Source organism: Colobus angolensis, unplaced genomic scaffold (genome assembly GCF_000951035.1).
Source record: "Colobus angolensis palliatus isolate OR3802 unplaced genomic scaffold, Cang.pa_1.0 Scaffold97, whole genome shotgun sequence".
NCBI classification, from domain to species: Eukaryota; Metazoa; Chordata; class Mammalia; order Primates; family Cercopithecidae; genus Colobus; species Colobus angolensis.
Genome location: NW_012123709.1, coordinates 132,727 through 150,725, shown reverse-complemented (window position 1 = coordinate 150,725; position 17,999 = coordinate 132,727). Strand labels below are relative to the sequence as shown.

The 17,999-nt window shown below is 55.4% G+C and overlaps 3 protein-coding genes across 3 annotated transcripts in view; 2 read left to right on the top strand and 1 right to left on the bottom strand.

Moving 5' to 3' along the window:
* The first annotated feature begins 3,063 nt into the window (after nt 1–3,063).
* Nucleotides 3,064–8,145, top strand: GCHFR (GTP cyclohydrolase I feedback regulator). The gene is made up of 3 exons (XM_011932605.1): nt 3,064–3,906; nt 6,102–6,196; nt 7,503–8,145. Exons 1-3 carry the CDS (start codon nt 3,871–3,873, stop codon nt 7,624–7,626), a joined length of 255 nt encoding a protein of 84 aa, XP_011787995.1. The 5' UTR covers nt 3,064–3,870; the 3' UTR covers nt 7,627–8,145.
* Nucleotides 8,136–17,999, bottom strand: part of DNAJC17 (DnaJ (Hsp40) homolog, subfamily C, member 17) — a 49,211-nt gene continuing 39,347 nt past the window's right edge. Inside the window, exons 5-11 of the mRNA XM_011932607.1 lie at nt 16,792–16,877; nt 16,450–16,546; nt 15,817–15,860; nt 15,298–15,375; nt 14,622–14,702; nt 14,039–14,149; nt 8,136–8,321 (exon numbers count right to left, since the gene is read on the bottom strand). Of these exons, the coding sequence (XP_011787997.1) occupies nt 8,199–8,321; nt 14,039–14,149; nt 14,622–14,702; nt 15,298–15,375; nt 15,817–15,860; nt 16,450–16,546; nt 16,792–16,877 (620 nt within the window). The 3' untranslated portion in view covers nt 8,136–8,198. The remainder of the gene's footprint in view (nt 8,322–14,038; nt 14,150–14,621; nt 14,703–15,297; nt 15,376–15,816; nt 15,861–16,449; nt 16,547–16,791; nt 16,878–17,999) is intronic.
* Nucleotides 10,309–12,770, top strand: LOC105504958 (chromosome unknown open reading frame, human C15orf62). The gene has a single exon (XM_011932606.1). It carries the CDS (start codon nt 10,838–10,840, stop codon nt 11,363–11,365), a length of 528 nt encoding a protein of 175 aa, XP_011787996.1. The 5' UTR covers nt 10,309–10,837; the 3' UTR covers nt 11,366–12,770.

The following is a 17,999-nucleotide window of genomic DNA, read 5'->3' as shown; positions in this document are numbered from 1 at the left end:
GGAAGAACCCATCCAGGAATCCCTACCCTAGTCTTCACCTATCTGCCCCAAAAGCCCTTCAGATCCCCCTTTACCCAATGTCCAGGGAGCAGGTGCTTTGAGCAGAAGCTCCTCTTTTCCATTCCTTGACCAGTGAACGTTTCTGCTCTGCTTTACTGAACCCGGTTCCATTCTATTGGCGAGAACTGCACTGGGTGGGTCAAGCAACCCTCCCTTGAGGGCGGTAACAGTACCTGCTTTGTGAAGCAGCAGCTGCAGAGATTCTGGTGCTTGTCATGGCCATGGAAGCTCAAGGAAGAAGACTGAGAACAACGATCATATTTATTTGAAGGTGGTGTGGCAGGATAGTTCTGTGGTGCAGTTTAAGAGGCGTATACCACCTGGTAAACTGATGCGAGCCTATTGTGAATAACAGGGTTTGTCAATGAGGCAGATCAGATTCAGATATGACGGGCAGCCAATCAATGAGACAGACATACCTGCACAGCTGGTAATGGAGGATGAATACACAATTGATGTGTTTCTGCAGGAGACAGGTGTCTACTAAAAAAGGAACCTACTACTTTACTCCAAACCTCTGTTCTTACAGATCAAGATTATATCCTCAATTAGAAAACTGCAATTTGGTTTCACGACCTCCTGACCAATACAGTATAGTTCTATTTCATTTTCACCTTCTCCTTTCCTTTACTGTACATACGGTAACGGGTGTGCGTGTACCAGCATATTGCATTTGTGTTTTTGTTTGTTTTTTGTAAAATGGCCCATGGTGTGTTCTGATTACTGCTTCAGAACAAGTGGAGATGAGAATTCTGGGCGACAGAGCGAGACTCCTCAAAAAAAAATAAAATAAATAAAATAAAAAAAGGACATCAAGTGGAGATGGGACTGGGAAAATACTGGTTCTGTGAAAATACCCCCTTTCTCCATTCGTAGCATGCTCATTCAGCTCTTTTCTTTTTTTCATATATTTTAGACGGAATCTTGCTCTGTTGCCCAGGCTGGAGTGCAGTGGTGTAATCTTGGCCCACTGCACCACTGCAGCCTCTGCAGGACTACAGGCATGTGCTACCACATTCGGCTTTTTTTTTTTTTTTTTAGACAGAGTTACACTGGGTCACCTAGGCTGAAGTGCAGTGGTGTGATCTCAGCTCACTGCAACCTCTGCCTCCTGGGTTCAAGTGATTCTCCTGCCTCAGCCTCCCAAGTAGCTGCGACTACAGGTGTGTGCCACCACGCCCAGCTAATTTTTGTATTTTTAGTAGAGACGGGGGTTTCACCATGTTGGCCAAGCTGGTCTCGAACTCCTGACTTCAAGTGACCCATCCACCTCGGCCTCCCAAAGTGCTGGGATTACAGACATGAGCCACTGCACCCCGCTCAGTTCTTATCTCTGTATTCCAGTAAGTTATATTTCGCTCCGTTTTAACTAAAAAATGACAACATAAAAATCCTTCCATACTTCATTCAACTGAAGAATTTTAATGTTTTTCATTTATCATTGTAAAAACCAAGGACAATTGTATAACTTAAAAAAAAATCCTTCTAATCAATGGATGATTTCTGTACATAGCTTTCACATGTAGGGTAATCTGTCTCTAAGTAGGGATAGATTACTTAAAAATAAACCAAATCATGGCTCACTGCAACCTTGACTTTCTGGGTTCAAGCAATCCTCCCAGCTTGGCCTCCCAAAGTGCTGACATTATAGGCGTGAGCCACTGTGTCTACGAAGTTTTGTGGTTTAAATAAATTTGGTTAAAATGAAAAAAAAGTAACATTTAATTTGTATTTCCTGGATTTCTAATAATGATATACTGGGCATCATGTTATATGTTCATTGGTCATTTCTATTTCCTCTATTTCCTCTTTTGGGAAGGGCCTATTCAAGTCAGTTACCCCTGTTTTTTCCATTGTTCATCTTTTTCTCACTGAGTTGTAGGAGCTCCTGGGCATTAATCTTTTGTCAGTTTTGTTGTTGTTGTTTGTTTGTTTTTTGAGACAGAGTCTTGCTCTGTCGCCCAGGCTGGTGTGCTGTAGTGGCAGGATCTCAGCTCATTGCAAGCTCCGCCTCCTGGGTTCACGACATTCTCCTGCCTCAGCCTCCGGAGTAGGTGAGACCACAGGCGCCTCCCACCACGCCCGGCTAATTTTTTGTATTTTTAGTAGAGATGGGGTTTCACTGTGTTAGCCAGGATGGTCTGGATCTCCTAATCTCGTGATCCGCCCGCCTCGGCCTCCCAAAGTGCTGGGATTAGGGGCGTGAGCCACCGCGCCCGGCCGGTCCTTTTTTCAGTTTTAACACATCCTTTGTTAAGCATGAATGTGTTTTATCTCTCTGGCTAACTGATTAGGTCAGTGGGTAAGAGGGCAGGGGTAGGAACTGCAGAATAATAAATTAGACCAGTTAAGGAACCTTTAGGATTACAACTTCCTACTTCCCTTATAGCTCTCTCCACGTCTGTCAAAGTGTTGGAAGCGCAGCATCCCCTATAAATGCCTCTCTTAAAAAGTGAAGATTTTGACCCTCCCATGGGAGGGAAGGCTACAGACAGGCTGTTTTTGTTTTGCTTTATTTTCTAGAAAACCAATCACAGGCCAGGTGCGGTGGTTCACGCCTGTAATCCAAGCCCTTTGGGAGGCCGAGGCGGGTGGATCACCTGAGGTCTCTACTAAAAATACAAAATTAACCAGGCGTCGTGACGCATGCCTGTAATTCTACCTACTTAGGAGGCTGAGGCTGGAGAATCGCTTGAACCGGGAGGTGGTAGCGGTGAGCCGAGATGGCGCCACTGCACTCCAGCCTGGGCAATAAGAGCGAAACTCCATTTCAAAACAAACAAACAAAAAAACCCACCAATCACAGCAAGGCAGATAAAGAATGATGAGTTGTCAGATTTTGATATCTGCGAATGAGGGGCGTGGACGCACGGTTGGGAACTCGCAGCCGCGTATTGGTGACTGGTGCGGGGGAAGTTGTTTCACTTGCCCCAGGTGTTGCCCAGTGACCTCCTGCACGTGCGCCGCGTCTGTCCAGCCGCGCGGGAAGCTCAGGGGAGGGAGGGCCAGGTTCCATCCATTCAGTCACTCCATACCTGGCATCCAGGCAAGCGCGCGGTTCCTTTACAGACTTTCCTGCAGGTCCACAGAAATGCAAGGATCCGCCGCTGTGCTGGAATCAGAGTCTGGGAGGGGGAATGAGCAGTGCACCCAGGATGGTATTTTAGTTGTCTTCAGGGCTAGCCCCGAGCCTCGTGCCCTGGCCTCCTCAGCCCTTAAGGAATCTCTGGAGCGCCTGTCTTGACGAAGAGAAGTGGGGCCCCGCTGAAGCTGTCGAGGCGTCTCTGAGCGGGGTGGGCTGGGGCCTCGAGAGGCCTCCGTTTGCTCTGGGCTCTGCCTGGCAGGGACTTTGGAACCTGGCCTGCAGAGTTGCAAGAAGCGAGCGCGGGGGCAACACGCGCGCGGGGAAGCAGGAAGATCACAGCCTGCAAAGAAAACAGCACTGAGCGTCCTGGAGGACGCTGGAGCTTCAGGATAGTGTCCTTTCAGACCGTGGGATCGTCCCCTCCTCCCTGCACTCCACCTTCCCGCAACTGGACCACTCGGCGGAAGCTTCAGGTGGGCCCCGGAGTCCAAGTCCGCAGCTGGGAGGGCGGGGGCCGGGCCCCGAACCGCGGACTGCCGGGCGCGTCACGGCAGCTGCTCCTGATTGGCGGCCATGGGCGGGGCGCCCCGGGATTGGCGCCGCCTGTGGCCAGAGCCAGAGTAACGGGACTCCCAGCTGTGCGTCGCAGTCCCGACTCGAGAAAGGCTGGAGGCGGCGCCCAGCCTAGAGCCACCAAGTGGGAGCCAGGCCGGGACGCGCGCACCATGCCTTACCTGCTCATCAGCACCCAGATCCGCATGGTGAGTACCGGCCGCCCGGCGACTTGGAGCCACGACCAGGCCCTAGGGGGCTGCGACCGCGCCTTCATGCCTCCCTCCTGGGCTGCACCCCCCGGGGGCTGGACCGGGAACCCGTCCAGACACGCCCCTTTGGCCGGGGAGAGGGAGTGGAGAAGCTGGTTCAGCCTGGCTCCCGGGATTCAGCGAGCTCTGGCCGGCCCGGAGCCTTTATTGCCGCGAAAAGGCCCGGGTACGTGCGTCCCGGCAACAGGGCCACTTCCAGGCGCTTCCGGCTCCTGTCCTACCTGTGGGCGGGAGGGACCCAGGGAGCCCTGGCCTCAGGCGCAGCACCCAGTGCCCTGCACAGAGCCGCTCCGCAGGGGAAAAAAGGGGGAATAACGTGAGGGAAAGAAGTTTGGAAAAGATAAGGACGTGCCAAGGCGCTAAAACCCCTGTGCCAAGTCCTTGACCCATAAACAGCAACTAGCTGCACCCTTGGGCGCTTCCAGGAAGGGCTATCCCTGAAGCTTTAGGGAAGGAAGAAAAGAAAGAACCCCTGCTTGGGAAAAAAGGAAAGCGAGAAGGGGCCGTGCAGTTGGAGGTGGGACCACCATGAGTTCCAAGTCATGTTCCTTTCTCTGGGCGCAGTTTCCTTATCTGTAAAAGGTTCTGATTGCTCCTCAGGAGTCCCCTTTTAGCTTCAGAAAGATACGACTCTGCCCCCAGATGGGCAGCAAGGTGCTCCTCTGCCCCTGCCCACTGCGGGTACACAACCCCCTTGGTGGGTTCACCACGCAACAGGAGAGCGCTTGCAGAGCGCTGAACAGCGGTTTGTGAAGCAGCCATCTGCGCAGCTGTCAAAATGTGGATTCCTGGGTCCCTTCCCAGATCTCCTAAAACTCTGGGGCTTGGGAATCCATACTTGGAAATAGCCTCCCGATGTGATTCTTATTTTTTAAAAGACATGTCTTTATTGATATGTAATGTGCATACCATAAATTCTTTGATTTAAAGTGTACAATTCAGTGTTTTTTTTTTAGTGTACTGAGTTGTGCAACCATCACCATAATCAGTTTTAGAACTTTTTTTTTTTTTTTTTTGAGATGGAGTCTCGCTCTGCTGCCCGGGCTGGAGTGCAGTGGCGCAATCTCAGCTCACTGCAAGCTCCCCCTCCCGGGTTCACGCCATTCTCCTGCCTCAGCCTCCCGAGAAGCTGGGGCTACAGGCGCCTGCCACCACGCCTGGCTAATTTTTTTTGTATTTTTAGTAGAGACAGGGTTTCACCGTGTTCGCCAAGATGGTCTTGAACTCCTGACCTCAGGTGATCCACCAGCCTCGGCCTCCCAAAGTGCTGGGATTACAGGCGTGAGCCACCGTGCCCGGCTAGAACATTTCTTTTTTTTTTTTTTTTTGAGGCGGAGTCTCGCTCTGTTGCCCGGGGCTGGAGTGCAGTGGCCGGATCTCAGCTCACTGCAAGCTCCGCCTCCTGGGTTTACGCCATTCTCCTGCCTCAGCCTCCCAAGTAGCTGGGACTACAGGCGCCCGCCACCTCGCCCGGCTAGTTTTTGTATTTTTAGTAGAGACGGGGTTTCACCGTGTTAGCCAGGATGGTCTCGATCTCCTGACCTCGTGATCCGCCTGCCTCGGCCTCCCAAAGTGCTGGGATTACAGGCTTGAGCCACCGTGCCCGGCCCCGGCTAGAACATTTCTAATACCCCAAAAGGAAACCCTGTACCTACTGGCAGAAACTCTTGATTTCCCCCAAGTCCCTCAGCCCTAGATAACCACTAATTACCTTTCTGTGGTAATGTGATCTGTGTCTGGCTTCTTTCATTTACATAATGTTTATTTTGTTTTGTTTTTTTTAAATGGAGTCCCACTCTGTCGCCCAGGCTGGAGTGCAGTGGTGCAATCATGGCTCACTGCAGCCTTAACCTCCTCCCACCTCAACTGATCCTCCCATCTCAGCCTCCCGAGTAGCTAGGACTATAAGGCTGAGCTTTAAGGGACTAGGGAGGGCCCCTACATCGCTCCTCCTGATCATTGGTGGGCTCCACCCCTTTGCAGCTTGTGCTCGGCCCCTAAGGATTCTCGCTACTCTCTGTGGCCTTTACCTGAAGCTCACTCCGGACTAGCAGGCAGGGGAGGAAGGAGAGGCAAAACCTTCTACCTCCTCCTGACAGCCAGCCAAGCAGCCACTGTGGCTTACCTTGCAGGAGGTGGGCCCCACTATGGTGGGCGATGAACAGTCGGATCCAGAGCTGATGCAGCATCTGGGGGCTTCAAAGAGAAGTGTCTTGGGAAACAACTTGTAAGTAGCAGCCTCCCTCAGTATCCTCTCCCTGCCAGCCCCTATACCCGCCTCTGCTCCCTTTACACAACCTCCAAGCCCAGGGCCAGGGCCCAGCATCAGAGCCCCCTGCCTGCATCCTGGGGCTCTGTTCTCCGGAGGAGCTGGTCCCATCTGTAGCCTCTGCAACATTCCCCCTCTCCTCCATGAGGCTTGCTCTGAAAGCTTTCCACATCCTTACTGGAAGCGCAGAAAACAGTCTGTTCCCTGGGTCTAGGACTCCACTAGCGGACTGTTGCTTGCCCTGCCCTCTCCTCTCTAAGCTGGACGCCATCAAGCCCAGACAGGCACGGAGAGAAAGGTTTTTGTAGTGAGGATCTGGCTGAGTCACAAAGCTAAGCCCTAGAAGCAGGGAGCAGGGAGCCTGGGTCCTACCTCCAGGGTGGCTGCTGCCTGCGGACCTGGCCGTTTCCCTCGGCATCCTTCCTAATGCCTCCATGTCTAAACTGTGACCACTGCTTCCATTCTTCCTCTCACCCCTGGAGGCAGGGAGAACCCAGGCTACACAGGCTCTCTGAAAAAGAGTTGCTGGAGCGAGTCCCAGTTCAAAGAGGGGAAAGAGAAGGAGGGCGGATCCCAGCCCCTGGGTCAAGGCTGGGGGAAAGAAGCCAGCCCCCTCCTTTTGCCATGAGGCACCTGCCTCTCCATGCCCAGCTTGGGGCTTGAGCCCTTTGTCCGCTTCATGGTCCTTCGGCATCAATTAAACCTGAAAGGACCACCAGCATTATCCAGGCTAGGGAGTGGCACACAGAGCCAGGCGTTACTGGATCTCAGCCTTGTTCTTCAAAACTGCAGGACAGCCAGGGCAGTGAGGGGCCTGGAGGCTTACTTTGTTTTGCTTTTTTGAAATGGAGTCTCACTCTGTTGCCCAGGCAGGAGTGCAGTGGTGCAATCATGGCTCACTGCAGCCTCAACCTCCTCCCACTTGGAGGCCTGGGTGGGGAGCAAGCCCAGGGAGGGGAGGCAGCAGGTCAGACTAACAGTCTACCATCTGGGACGCTGGGGAACCTGCTTAACCCCTCTGTTTTCTCATGTATCAATGGCCACAACAGTGGCACCTTCACTAGCTTGTTGGGAATAAATGAGATAGCTCGTGAAGTACCTAGATGGGGAGGAGGCAGGGGGCATGCACTTACCCCAGCACCCAGCAAGCAGCCAGTAAGTGAGTCACTAGAAGAGTGGCCAGGCTGCCTGCCGCAGACACTAGCTTTGGACCAGGAGCTTGCTGTGTGCCCCTCCTCACCCCACCCATTCTGTCTCTTTGCAGTTATGAATACTACGTCAATGACCCTCCCCGCATAGTCCTGGACAAGCTGGAACGCAGGGGCTTCCGTGTGCTGAGCATGACGGGGGTGGGTCAGACGCTGGTGTGGTGCCTGCACAAGGAGTGACCTTCTCACGTTGATTTGCAGCCGGGGAGCCCCTGTGGAGGGGCTGCTGTGGGTGAACTCCAAGCTCCTGCCTCACTGACCACCTTGCCCCTCTCTTCCCAAATTGTCACCACCATGGGCCCAGCCCCAACAGGCAATGAATGGCCTTCTCTGAAACCTTGCCTCAAGCAGTGGGAGAGGGCAGTGCCCGGTGCTCCCAGCTGCCCTCCTGCTTCGGGCCTGGGCCAAGGGCCTTGGGCAGGCCATGTTCCTCGGGCAGCTGCCCTGGTCCGGAGCTGGGCACCCCAGGGGCCCTGGCACGTGGCTCCTGCATAGCTAGCCCAAGCCAATAAAGGGCTGTGATGAGTGGCTGCGCCTGTGCTCTGCTTGTGCAGACTCTGGGACTCTCACCATCAGAGCGTTTCCCTAGGGGTCTGCCCACTTCCTGGGAGGGGCGCCAGGCGTGGGTGGAGCCCTCTGCTGCAGAGCCCAGCACCCTATACCTATGCATGGAATAGAAGTAAAGTCTTAAAAAAAAAATTTATTGGTGAGGTTGAAGAAAAGGGCTGAGGGATGGGTGGCTGGAGCCAGGGCTACGTGGGCGGCCCCTCCTGGTCTTCCTGCTGCATCCGTGCGATCAGCTGTTGCCGCTCAGCCGCCTGGCGCATGCGCATCATGACGAGACTCTCATAGTCCCTCTCTGACAGTACTGAGCCCTGTTGGACACAGCAGGGATGGAGAAGGGTCAGGGACAGCAGGGCACAGCCCCACAGACTCCAGATTCCGAGGACGGTGCCGGGGCAGACCTGTGGTCTAAGAGTCTCAGGGGGAGGAAGGCAGAGGAAGGGAAGGAACCCAGAGAGAGCATCCTTCTGGAATCCTGGCTTACCTGTGTCCCCCAGAACAAGTCACCTTTGGCCTCCAGGCCGGCTTCTACCCAGCCAGCTCCCCGTCCCTTTCCCTAGGCCCTGTCAGCTCTGGTCCATCTGTTTCTCAGGAATCACCTGCGGGCCCTCTAGCTAGGCCCTCGTCCCCTTCATTTCCTCTGGGCCCTTTATCCTTCACCCCTTTCCCTCTACCCCATGGCTTCTGCCTCTTAAGTTCCCAAGGAAGGGAAGTTGTCTGAGGTGCAGGGATGCACCTGGCTCTGCTGGGCACTGACCCCGGCTCTGTCCATGCCCGGTGCCCTGTGGTCTGGCTCCTGCTGAGGATGCAGAAGGGAGCCCTACCCGAGACAGCCTGGAATGCCCCACCCTCGAAGGGGAGAAGGGCAAGCATGAGGCCAGCGTGCCTCTAAAAGTACACAGCAGGGCTCCTGGAGGGCAGGGCCCATGGCTCAAAGCTTTTATGAACTTGCCAGCACAGTGCAGGAGAGTAAGGAATGCTGTATTTACATAATCAAAAGAATAATAAACAACTGTCTGAATGGGCCAAGGCTGTAGGGTGGAGAAGCAGCTCTACAGTGGGGCCTAGGCTGCCAACCCACACCCTGATAAGGTCTGCGGTGGGAATTAAACCTTTTCCTCCCTCAGTGCCGCTTAGGCTGTGTGATGATCATGTGGTCCCAACAGCTGCTCAGAGAAGTGTGAAGCCCACCTGAGATGGCACAGAAGTGAGCTAGGCCAGGGATTGCAAGATGCGGTGGCCTGCCCATAGCAGAGAGCTGTGGGGCCCTGATCCGCGGTACCCCGCATGGGGACGCTCTCACGGAACAAGGCAGGAGGAAAATGTGGTGGTTAGTGACCCAGGGAATAGGAAGGGAGCGGCTGGGATTGAGATGCCAGGCCCAGGCCAGCAGGTTTGGAGTAAGGGGTGTAGAGAAACAGGAAGTGTTACTCAGCCTGGGTTCCCCTGCTCCTCCCCATAGCTGCGCCTCTCCCCTCTCCCCGGCTGCAGCAGTCCCAGCTAGGCTGGACTGTTCAGTGTGGCCCAGAGCATGGCTGACAATTCACAGCAGCCTCCCTGGCCCAGCTTCCCGCAAGAGAAGGAGGACCCTAGAGGAGGCCGGGTAGCCAGAGGGGAAGGGCTGGAGCACAGCCAGGTGCTGGCTGGCTCCGGCGTGGCCCGGCCCTCAACTGCCACTCTCCTGGCAGGAGCCTACTAGGGTAAAACAAGGGAGGACAAGGAAATAGCAGCCAGGCTGATGGCAGGCCAAGAGAAGGCCATGTCTCCCGTCCCCAGGTTAATGCTGCTCTGCCAAGAAAACTTGGAGCCACCCTTGGCGGGCCCCCAGCCCAACCCCAGGCAGCAGAGCCCGCCCGTCACACGCATGGGGCTGTTCCCCGTTAACACACCCTCTGCCTCCTTCCCTGATCCCGCAGGTTCTGCTCATGAGGGCCTGACAGCAGGGCTGAGTCACCCATACCAGCCACAGGTCTCTTCCTTCCCCAACAATCGTTCCACACGCCTGCCTTTCAATTAACTCCCACCCGCCCTGAGCTCCTACCCAGACACTGTGGGCTGGGAGCCAGGCGCACCTGCCGGGGCCCAGGGTGGTGGGGCTGTGATGAGAAAGGAAGCCGCGTGGTGACACATGAAGCAGGGCTGCCCCCACATGAGTCCCCAGAGGAATTTTAAGCTCCCCATTGCCCTGGGGTGTTGGTCCCAGCGGCCCCATCCCTGCATGCGGATGCGGCAATTACCCAAGAGCATGAAACCTGGCTTCCCACCTGACTGAGTCAGCTGAGAACAAAAACACATCTCCACCGCCACAAACAGCCAAGCCACTAATCACAGTCCGGGAGCCACTGGCAGAGAGGGCACGGCCCCACACTGCCCCAGAGACGCATAGGAGCCAGGCGAACACCAGGGCGAGTGAGCTCGGGCCATCTGCCGCCTGCCTGTGGAAGGAGCGCTCGCCAGCCTCACCTGGCCCAAGAAGGTCCATCTCTGCCTCCGCTGGGGCTGCCCTCATTCTGACTCCAGTAAGTGCTGCTTCTTCCACCTGGGGTTGTTTCCACTGCCCTATTCAGTAACCAGGCCACTCCTGTCCCTGTGGGAAATTCTTGCTGCCAGGAACTCCCAGCTGTGTGCTCTCCTGGACAAAAAAGTTCCTTCTTCCTGAGCCCTCCACTCACCATCCAAGATGTGGTCAAAGGTCTGTGCTGAGCAGAAACCCCAAGGCCTCTGCTCCTAGGGGAGCCTCCCCAGCTGCTGGCACTCACTGCCCCAGCAGGGACCGCGTGCAACCTGGCTGCTCCTGAACACCTGTCTGTGGGCTCCCCTGGGCCCCATGGAGACCTGGCGGAAAGGCTCCTTCCGCAACGCCTCCTTCTTCAAGCGGCTGAGCCTGGGGCGGCCACGGCGGCTCCGGCGACAGGGCAGTGTGCTTAGCCAGGCCAGCACAGCGGGTGGGGACCACGAGGAGTACAGCAACCGAGAAGTCATCCGGGAGCTACGAGGGAGGCCAGATGGCCGGCGCCTGCCACTGTGGGGGGACGAGCAGCCCCGGGCCACCCTGCTGGCCCCACCCAAGCCCCCACGCCTCTACCGAGAGAGCTCAAGCTGCCCCAACATCCTGGAGCCCCCACCTGCCTACACAGCAGCCTACTCTGCCGCCCTGCCATCGGCGCTCTCCCTGTCGAGCGCCCTCAACCAGCACTCAGAGAAGGGCCTTGTGGACACTCCCTGCTTCCAGAGGACACCTGCCCCAGACCTCAGTGATCCCTTCCTCTCCTTCAAAGTGGACCTGGGGATTTCACTTCTTGAGGAAGTTCTGCAGATGCTAAGGGAGCAGTTTCCCAGTGAGCCCAGCTTCTGAATGGGGTGAGGTGGGCAAAGCTGGGGTGACTGGAAGAGCCAGAGGCTGGGGATTAAGGAAAGGGCAGGGACAGGACTCCAGGCCCATCGTTGGAGGGTTCAGGCAGGCAGAGCTCCTCCATCCTGGGGGAGGATTCCAGGACAGGAATCCAGGGCTCTGCCTGCTCTCTGGGTCCTGAAGAGTCCTCCCAGGCACCCCAGAGTGGAGGGACAGAGGCAAGCTGAAAATGTTGAGGAGGGGGGGCCTTCCTGGCAGGACCCCTGAAGGAAGCTGGCTATGCTGGGAAAGGGAGGCTATGTGTGGCAACCACAGGAACCAGGTAGAGACTGGCAGAGCCAGAAGGTGGCACGGGGTCAGATCAGGGAGTGGGAGGACATAGACTAGGCAGAAGAGATGAGTGCCCTGTGCCAGCCTCTTTGGAAGCCAGTGTCAACAGAGAGAGGTCACAGGACAAGCCTGGGTAAAAGCAGTCCAACCCAGGCGGAAGAGGAAAGTGGGAAGGCCCAGGAAGAAAGGGGAGACAGGCCTGACCCTGTCTAATCTGATGGTCACTCACTGCATGACACCGAATTGAAATTAAACAATAATTCAGTTCCTCACTTGCACCATTATTCCAGATTCCACATTCCAAACGGCTGGTGGCCACGCATGATTAATGGCTGCCACACTGGTTGGTGCAGAATGGACGCAAACATCGCTGCACAAAGTTCTACTGGACAGCGCTGGCTAGACCGTGGCCTGGAGCCACCAGCAAAGGGGAGACGCATACAGGGGCTGGCCACATAGGAAGAGAGAGGTAGAGATAGAGTATAACTTAGGAAAAAGACTAAGGCACATCCTTAGCAGAAATGAGGACGTGGTTCAGTCTGCCAACACAGCTACCTGGAGCAATCCCTGGTGAAGGCAGGCAGCTCTAGAGAATGCCAGCCAAAGGCACGTGCACGGCTTACAAAGGGGTGCTTTGGGGAATTCCCAGAAATATCAGTGTGGGAGCCCTGGCTGATTTCCTTCCTTGAAGAGAGGAGAACTCGATCCAGGGATGGGCATTCAACAGCGAAGCGGCACAGCTGGTCTCCAGACCTGTCTCCCAGGATTAGAGAGTTCTGCCGCCTGAACCCCCTGACGATGTACCTGCCAACCAGGCCAAGCCCGCCGGGTCGAAGCCACAGCACAGGCTGCACTATGGCCCCACCCCATGGCCTCGCCAGAACACAGAAACCAGAGCCCAGCAGCACTGGCGGGGCCGTGTGTTGGTGGCCCCCAGGCCTCACTAAGAGTAGCAAAGGGGAGAGGAAGCTCTGACACTCACCATTTCTACAACCCAAATCGGCGGCCTCCCTCTGTCCTCTTGTGTATAGGTACCGAGCTGTGGCTACAGCAGAGAATGAATAAACTTCTAACACAATCTATGGAGTGTTATCTGGGGCTGTGAAATGCTGGGACTTGAAGGTGGGAATGACGTCTCTAAAGCAGGGCCCTGAGTCAGGCCCAGGCCAGTTTGTTTCCCTCCATCCAGAATCTGGGACATACTTGCAGAAAGCTGCTTTCCAGTCACCCCCGTCAAGTGGAGGGGCAGGCAGGGCAGCAGGCTGGCGTGGGTAAGGTAATGAGCAGCCTCCTGCCAGCCTGCCGAGGGGCTGTGGAAACACCACACAGGCCCTAGGCCACTGCAGAGAAGGGGAGAACCAGGTTGCTAGATCTTGCCCCCAAAGCAATCTGTTCAACCAAGGTGGGGACAGGTGTGGCCAGGAGCCCCAAAGCCCCAGCCTTTGTATCCAGGCCAAAAGACACCAGGGCCATGGTTGTGTGTCGGGGGTTACACACAAGCTGGAAGGTCTACGCTTCACCTCAGGCAGGGCACCCAGACTCTGGGCAGGCAGCACTCCATGTCAGCAGGGTAGCCAGGGTTACTTTTTTTTTTTTTGAGATGGAGTCTCGCTCTGTTGCCCAGGCTGGAGTGCAGTGGTGCGATCTCGGCTCACTGCAAGCTCCGCCTCCCAGGTTAAAGCAATTCTCCTGCCTCTGCCTCCTGAGTAGCTGAGATTACAGATGTGCACCAACATGCCCAGCTGATTTTTGTGTTTTTGTAGAGATGGGGTTTCACTATGTTGGTCAGGCTGGTCTTGAACTACTGACCTCAGGTGATCCGCCCCACTTGGCCTCCCAAAGTGCTGGGATTACAGGCGTGAGCCACTGCACCCAGCCTGCCAGGGTTACTTCTAAGAGGAGACATTGCCTCTTTACAGTCGGTCCCTGTCTGGGGCAGCCAGGGACATATCCAGAAAACTGAAGTGCTGGGAAGGAAGTGGCTGCTCTAGTCACCTGCCCCTTCTCTGCAGCACTGGGTCGTCTAAGCTCCAAATGATTCACGCACCACAGCCAAGCAACCTGAGGGTCAGGAAGATCCCTTTGGTGAGAAGGAAAGTCCCCACAGGAGACCAGATACGGAGAGAAAGCAAGGTCTAAGAATACAGTGTGGGTGGGGCTTCTCTGGCCCTCAGAGAGGAAAAGGGGTCACGGTGAAATCATAGCCCCCTATGCCTGGGTTGGTGGACCTGCCAAGCTCACTCTAGGGCCCAAGCCCTGAATTTGGGAGGAAAGAGCCTGAGAGGAGCCCAGGTAGGAAGAGCTCCGAGACCTGAGTGCCCAGCCGGGCGAGGCCTGACTCCTCACCTTTGACAGTCCTGAGTGGCTGCGGCCCACGGCACCCTGGGGCTGTCCCTCCAACCAGGAAATCTTCAGAGGGTTATCCACCAGGCCAACTTCATTCTGGACAGCCAGCTCCTGCCAAACACAGCATCTAGTCCTGTCCCATCCATCGAGTCGGCCATGAAGAGGCTCTCTCTACCCTCAGTGAGAACAGAACCAGTGTTCTAGCCCTCTAAGCAGAGACGCCGACCTCAGCGGTCTTCAAGTGACGGGCGTTAACACTCTGGCCTTTCCTGCGGGAGAGGGGGTTGGGGGAGCTTTCTGATGTGGGGAGGTGAGGAGCACAAAGGGTGAAAAGGCAGTGCCGGGGCTCACAGCCCCGAGGGGCTGTGCTCTCCTTTCTCCCCAGAGCACCCCCCATCCATCCCTTCACACATGGTGCCTCTATTTCCAGGAGTCAGGGGCCCCTGGGAGGAGTCTTGGCTCTAAGCTGGCCCGGAGATTCCCTAGGAGTGTGGACCACCTAACTCAGAGGGCCCACAGAATTGGGTCCCTGCCCTAGAATGACAGGGCCATGAGGGCCCCCCAAGCCTCATGCAGCACTCACCGCCGCCTTGACAGTTGCAAACTCCACCACAGCAGTGCCTGGCTTCTTACTGGAAAGCACCAGGTTGAGAACCTCGCCATACTGTGGGGACAAAAGGGTCCTAATGAGCATGGCTAGGCCTTCAGGATGGCCCAGGTCATGCCAGAGACAAGCCTGGGCTACTCTGAAGTCCATGGGGCTTTTTCAGTCGGGAGACAACTTCTTGCCCCACCTACTTATCTTAGTGAAGTGAGATCAGAGATAGGAAAGACATTTTTTTCTAGGAACACAGAGCAGCAAAGGAATGATGAGCAAAGCCCTGGTGACTTAGACTGACATATTTCACGCACAGCGTCCTTGCTGGTTGAACGTAGTGAAAATGACAGGGTTTTTGTGCCAGATACCCACCTCATCCCTCCCAACCCACTCAGCCAAGCTCTTTGCTTCTAAGGGTAAGGGTTAGACTGAGGTAGCAAAGGACAGAGGGCTGGAAGGGAGCACATGGCCACACAAGTGAAAGGAGGGCTGTAGTCTGGGGAGAGGTCTTTAGGTCATCCCATGGTCTGTAAGACAGGAGGAAAAAAAAAAAGCAGGTAGATATGTGAAGGGAAGTTCAGACATTGAGAGCAGAGGCCTAGGCTGTGGGCTGAGATGTGGACTGAGATGATAGGAAAGGCTGGATGTCAACGGGGCAGACCTTTTGCAAAAGCCGTAGGAGGACGTCTTTGGAGTAGCCACTTTTTGACTCATCCTCCTTCTTGCACTTCCATTTTAGCTGAAAAGACAGACTCATGAAACACCGATTCTTGGCTGAACAGTACCTCACCCCACGACAGCTCGACAGTCTGAGCAGACATCCTCCCACCCTCCAAGTCTCCAAGGCTCCTGCAATCTAGGGAGTGCCACCAGCAACATTTTCCCCTTGGGAACTTGTAGGCAGGATGGCCTGCTCACCCCAAGGACGCTTCCCGCCCAGGAAGACCCTCTCCTGAGAGGGCTTCTAGGGAATGCTCTGCCCTGTGATCAAAGCTAAAAGCAGCCTTTCGTGGCAAGCTCTGGTCTCCAGGCGGCTGGAACACGGAGGGAGGCGGTAATGGTGCTGGCTCCACGCAGATCCAGCGGCCCCACCAGAAGCCCTCGAGCCACAGGAAGCAGCTATTCCTGCTGAGAGGAGGTGGTGAGTGTGAGGTGGCCCACAGACCTCGCCCAGGCTCACCTTTAGTTTGGGGGTTCCTTGGCCTTCAGGATTTTCTGCCTTTCCTAGAAATATTGGGAAAAGAAGAAAAGCAGAATATGTCTGAGAGTCTCCCAAAGGAGATGCAGCCCAGAGCCAGAGGGGTCTGGAAAGGGTCACTCCTGACCAAGGGCAATACCTGCCCAGCTCTGCTGAGGGCCTGGTGGGGAAAGTAGATGCCTATCCCCAGAAAAGCTGCCACCCCAGGGTGGTCTACCCAGCTGCCTCCTGAAGGCCACCTGTCAGCACTCTCTGAATGGAGAGCTAGGAACACCTTCGAGGGGCAGAGGGCAGAGAGCCAGACCATGAGGTTCTACGGAAACAAAGTGTCCCAGGGCCCCTCCCTGTGGTGATCTGCCCCAAAACAGGGCCAGCTCTGCTTGGGACTAAGACAAATGTGGCCAGGAGATCTCAGGCAGAATAAAAAGCAAATAGGCCCCAGAGAACTGGGAGGAAGAAGGGATCTGCATGTGTCAGAGTAAGGTACCATGGGGTGACCCCAGGGTCCTAGCAGGTAGAAGCCTCCACAGCAGCTCTACCGAGCAGCCAGCACAGCCACTCTGAGCAGTGTGGAGCTGCCTTGGAGGGGAGACAGGCGGGGTAATGGACCTGCACCTCTCAACCTGTGGTCATGCTCCTGGCGTATCTGCTCCCGGATCAGCCTCTGCTGTTCCTCCAGCTGCCGGGAACCCTCTTCTCTCAGGCGTTCGATCTGCAGAGCAGGGGGTGGGGGTGACAATTCTGTGCAGGTCCAGTTCCAGGCTGGCTCACCTTGTAAAAAGTCCCTGGGAGCTTCCACCTGCAAGCTAGGGCTCAGCAACCTGTGGGTGGGACAGAGCACCCAGCTCCCACTGAAGGTGCAAAGAGCATGCCCTCTCCAGCCATGGCAACCACCAAGTCCATCCTCCCCGCCTCCTCCTGCAGGTGGCCCTCTGGCCAGTGTGCCTGAGTGCTCACCTCTTGCTCTAGTGTCCTGGTGCTCCGGCTCTCCTCTTCCTCCTCACTCTCCTGGGCCTGGGCCTGCCGCTCCCGGGCCTCCAGGTCTAGGCACAAGGGTTGAATGACCAAACTGCTGGTCTGTTCAGTTTCCACGTGGCCTCGGCCCACCTCAGCTCTGGCTGCCTCCCCAAAGTCTCAATCACGATGAGACCATACAGTAACTCTGCCCCCTCCCTCCATGCCAAGCCCCCGAGTCAATTTCCATTGAGAAAAATCACAGCACAGAAGTATGGGGTCTAGCAGAGTGGTCAGGGGTCTGGAAGAGTTAAAAACAGCTCACACTGACCAAGCTGGTTCTCTCTAGTGAACAGGGTGTAGGTGGTGCTTATGTCAGCAGCCCAGGGCCATGTGTCAGCCCAGGGCCATGTGTCAGGGGTGCCAATGGGCGGAGCTGTTGGGCTTGATTCCTGTGGTTTGGCACTACAGCTTGACCTCTGGTCTTGCTTTGGCTTTGATTCTTTTCACACACTGAGCTCAAGTTCTCACTGTCCCCTTTAGCTCCCACCTCAGCTCACATTTACCAAGCCTCACTGTGGACCTGGCTACAGGGATGGGCAGAGCGTTAGGGCATCACCCCGGGTCCCAGACTATGTGAGCTCATTACCTTCCGAGGGAAACCTGCTTGCAACCATGTGCCAGGCCAGCTGCTGTGAGAAACCCTTCTCTTACGCCAGGGAAGTTTGTGCACTTTACTTACTTAGAATCTCCTTTTCTCTCTCTCTTTCTTTTTTTTTTGAGATGGAGTCTCCCAGCACTTGCTTTTTTTTTTAATAGAGAAATGGATATTGGGATGCTATATGTACACATTAAAATATATGGATGTTGAAGAGCAAGAGGAAAAGAAGAAAACTTAAGTAAAGAATGCTTGGACTGGGCCAGGCACAGTGGCTCACGTCTGTAATCATAGCACTTTGGAAGGCCGAGGAGGGTGGATACCTGAGGTCAGGAGTTCAAGACAGGCCTAGCCAATGTGGCAAAACCCCATCTCTACTAAAAATACAAAAATTAGCTGGGTGTGGTGGAACGCAATTTAGTCCCAGCTACTCGGGAGGCTAAGGCAGGAGAATCGCTTTAACTCAGGAGGCAGAAGTTGAAGTGAGCCGAGATCGTGCCACTGCACTCCAGCCTGGGCAACAAGAGCGAAACTCCATTTCAAAAAAAAAAAA

Coding starts and splice junctions, on each gene's coding strand:
- GCHFR (XM_011932605.1), top strand. CDS start 3,871: ATGCCTTACCTGCTCATCAGCACCCAGATCCGCATG. Junction 3,907..6,101: donor TCAGCACCCAGATCCGCATG/GTGAGTACCGGC, acceptor CTTACCTTGCAG/GAGGTGGGCCCCACTATGGT. Junction 6,197..7,502: donor AGTGTCTTGGGAAACAACTT/GTAAGTAGCAGC, acceptor GTCTCTTTGCAG/TTATGAATACTACGTCAATG.
- LOC105504958 (XM_011932606.1), top strand. CDS start 10,838: ATGGAGACCTGGCGGAAAGGCTCCTTCCGCAACGCCTCCTTCTTCAAG.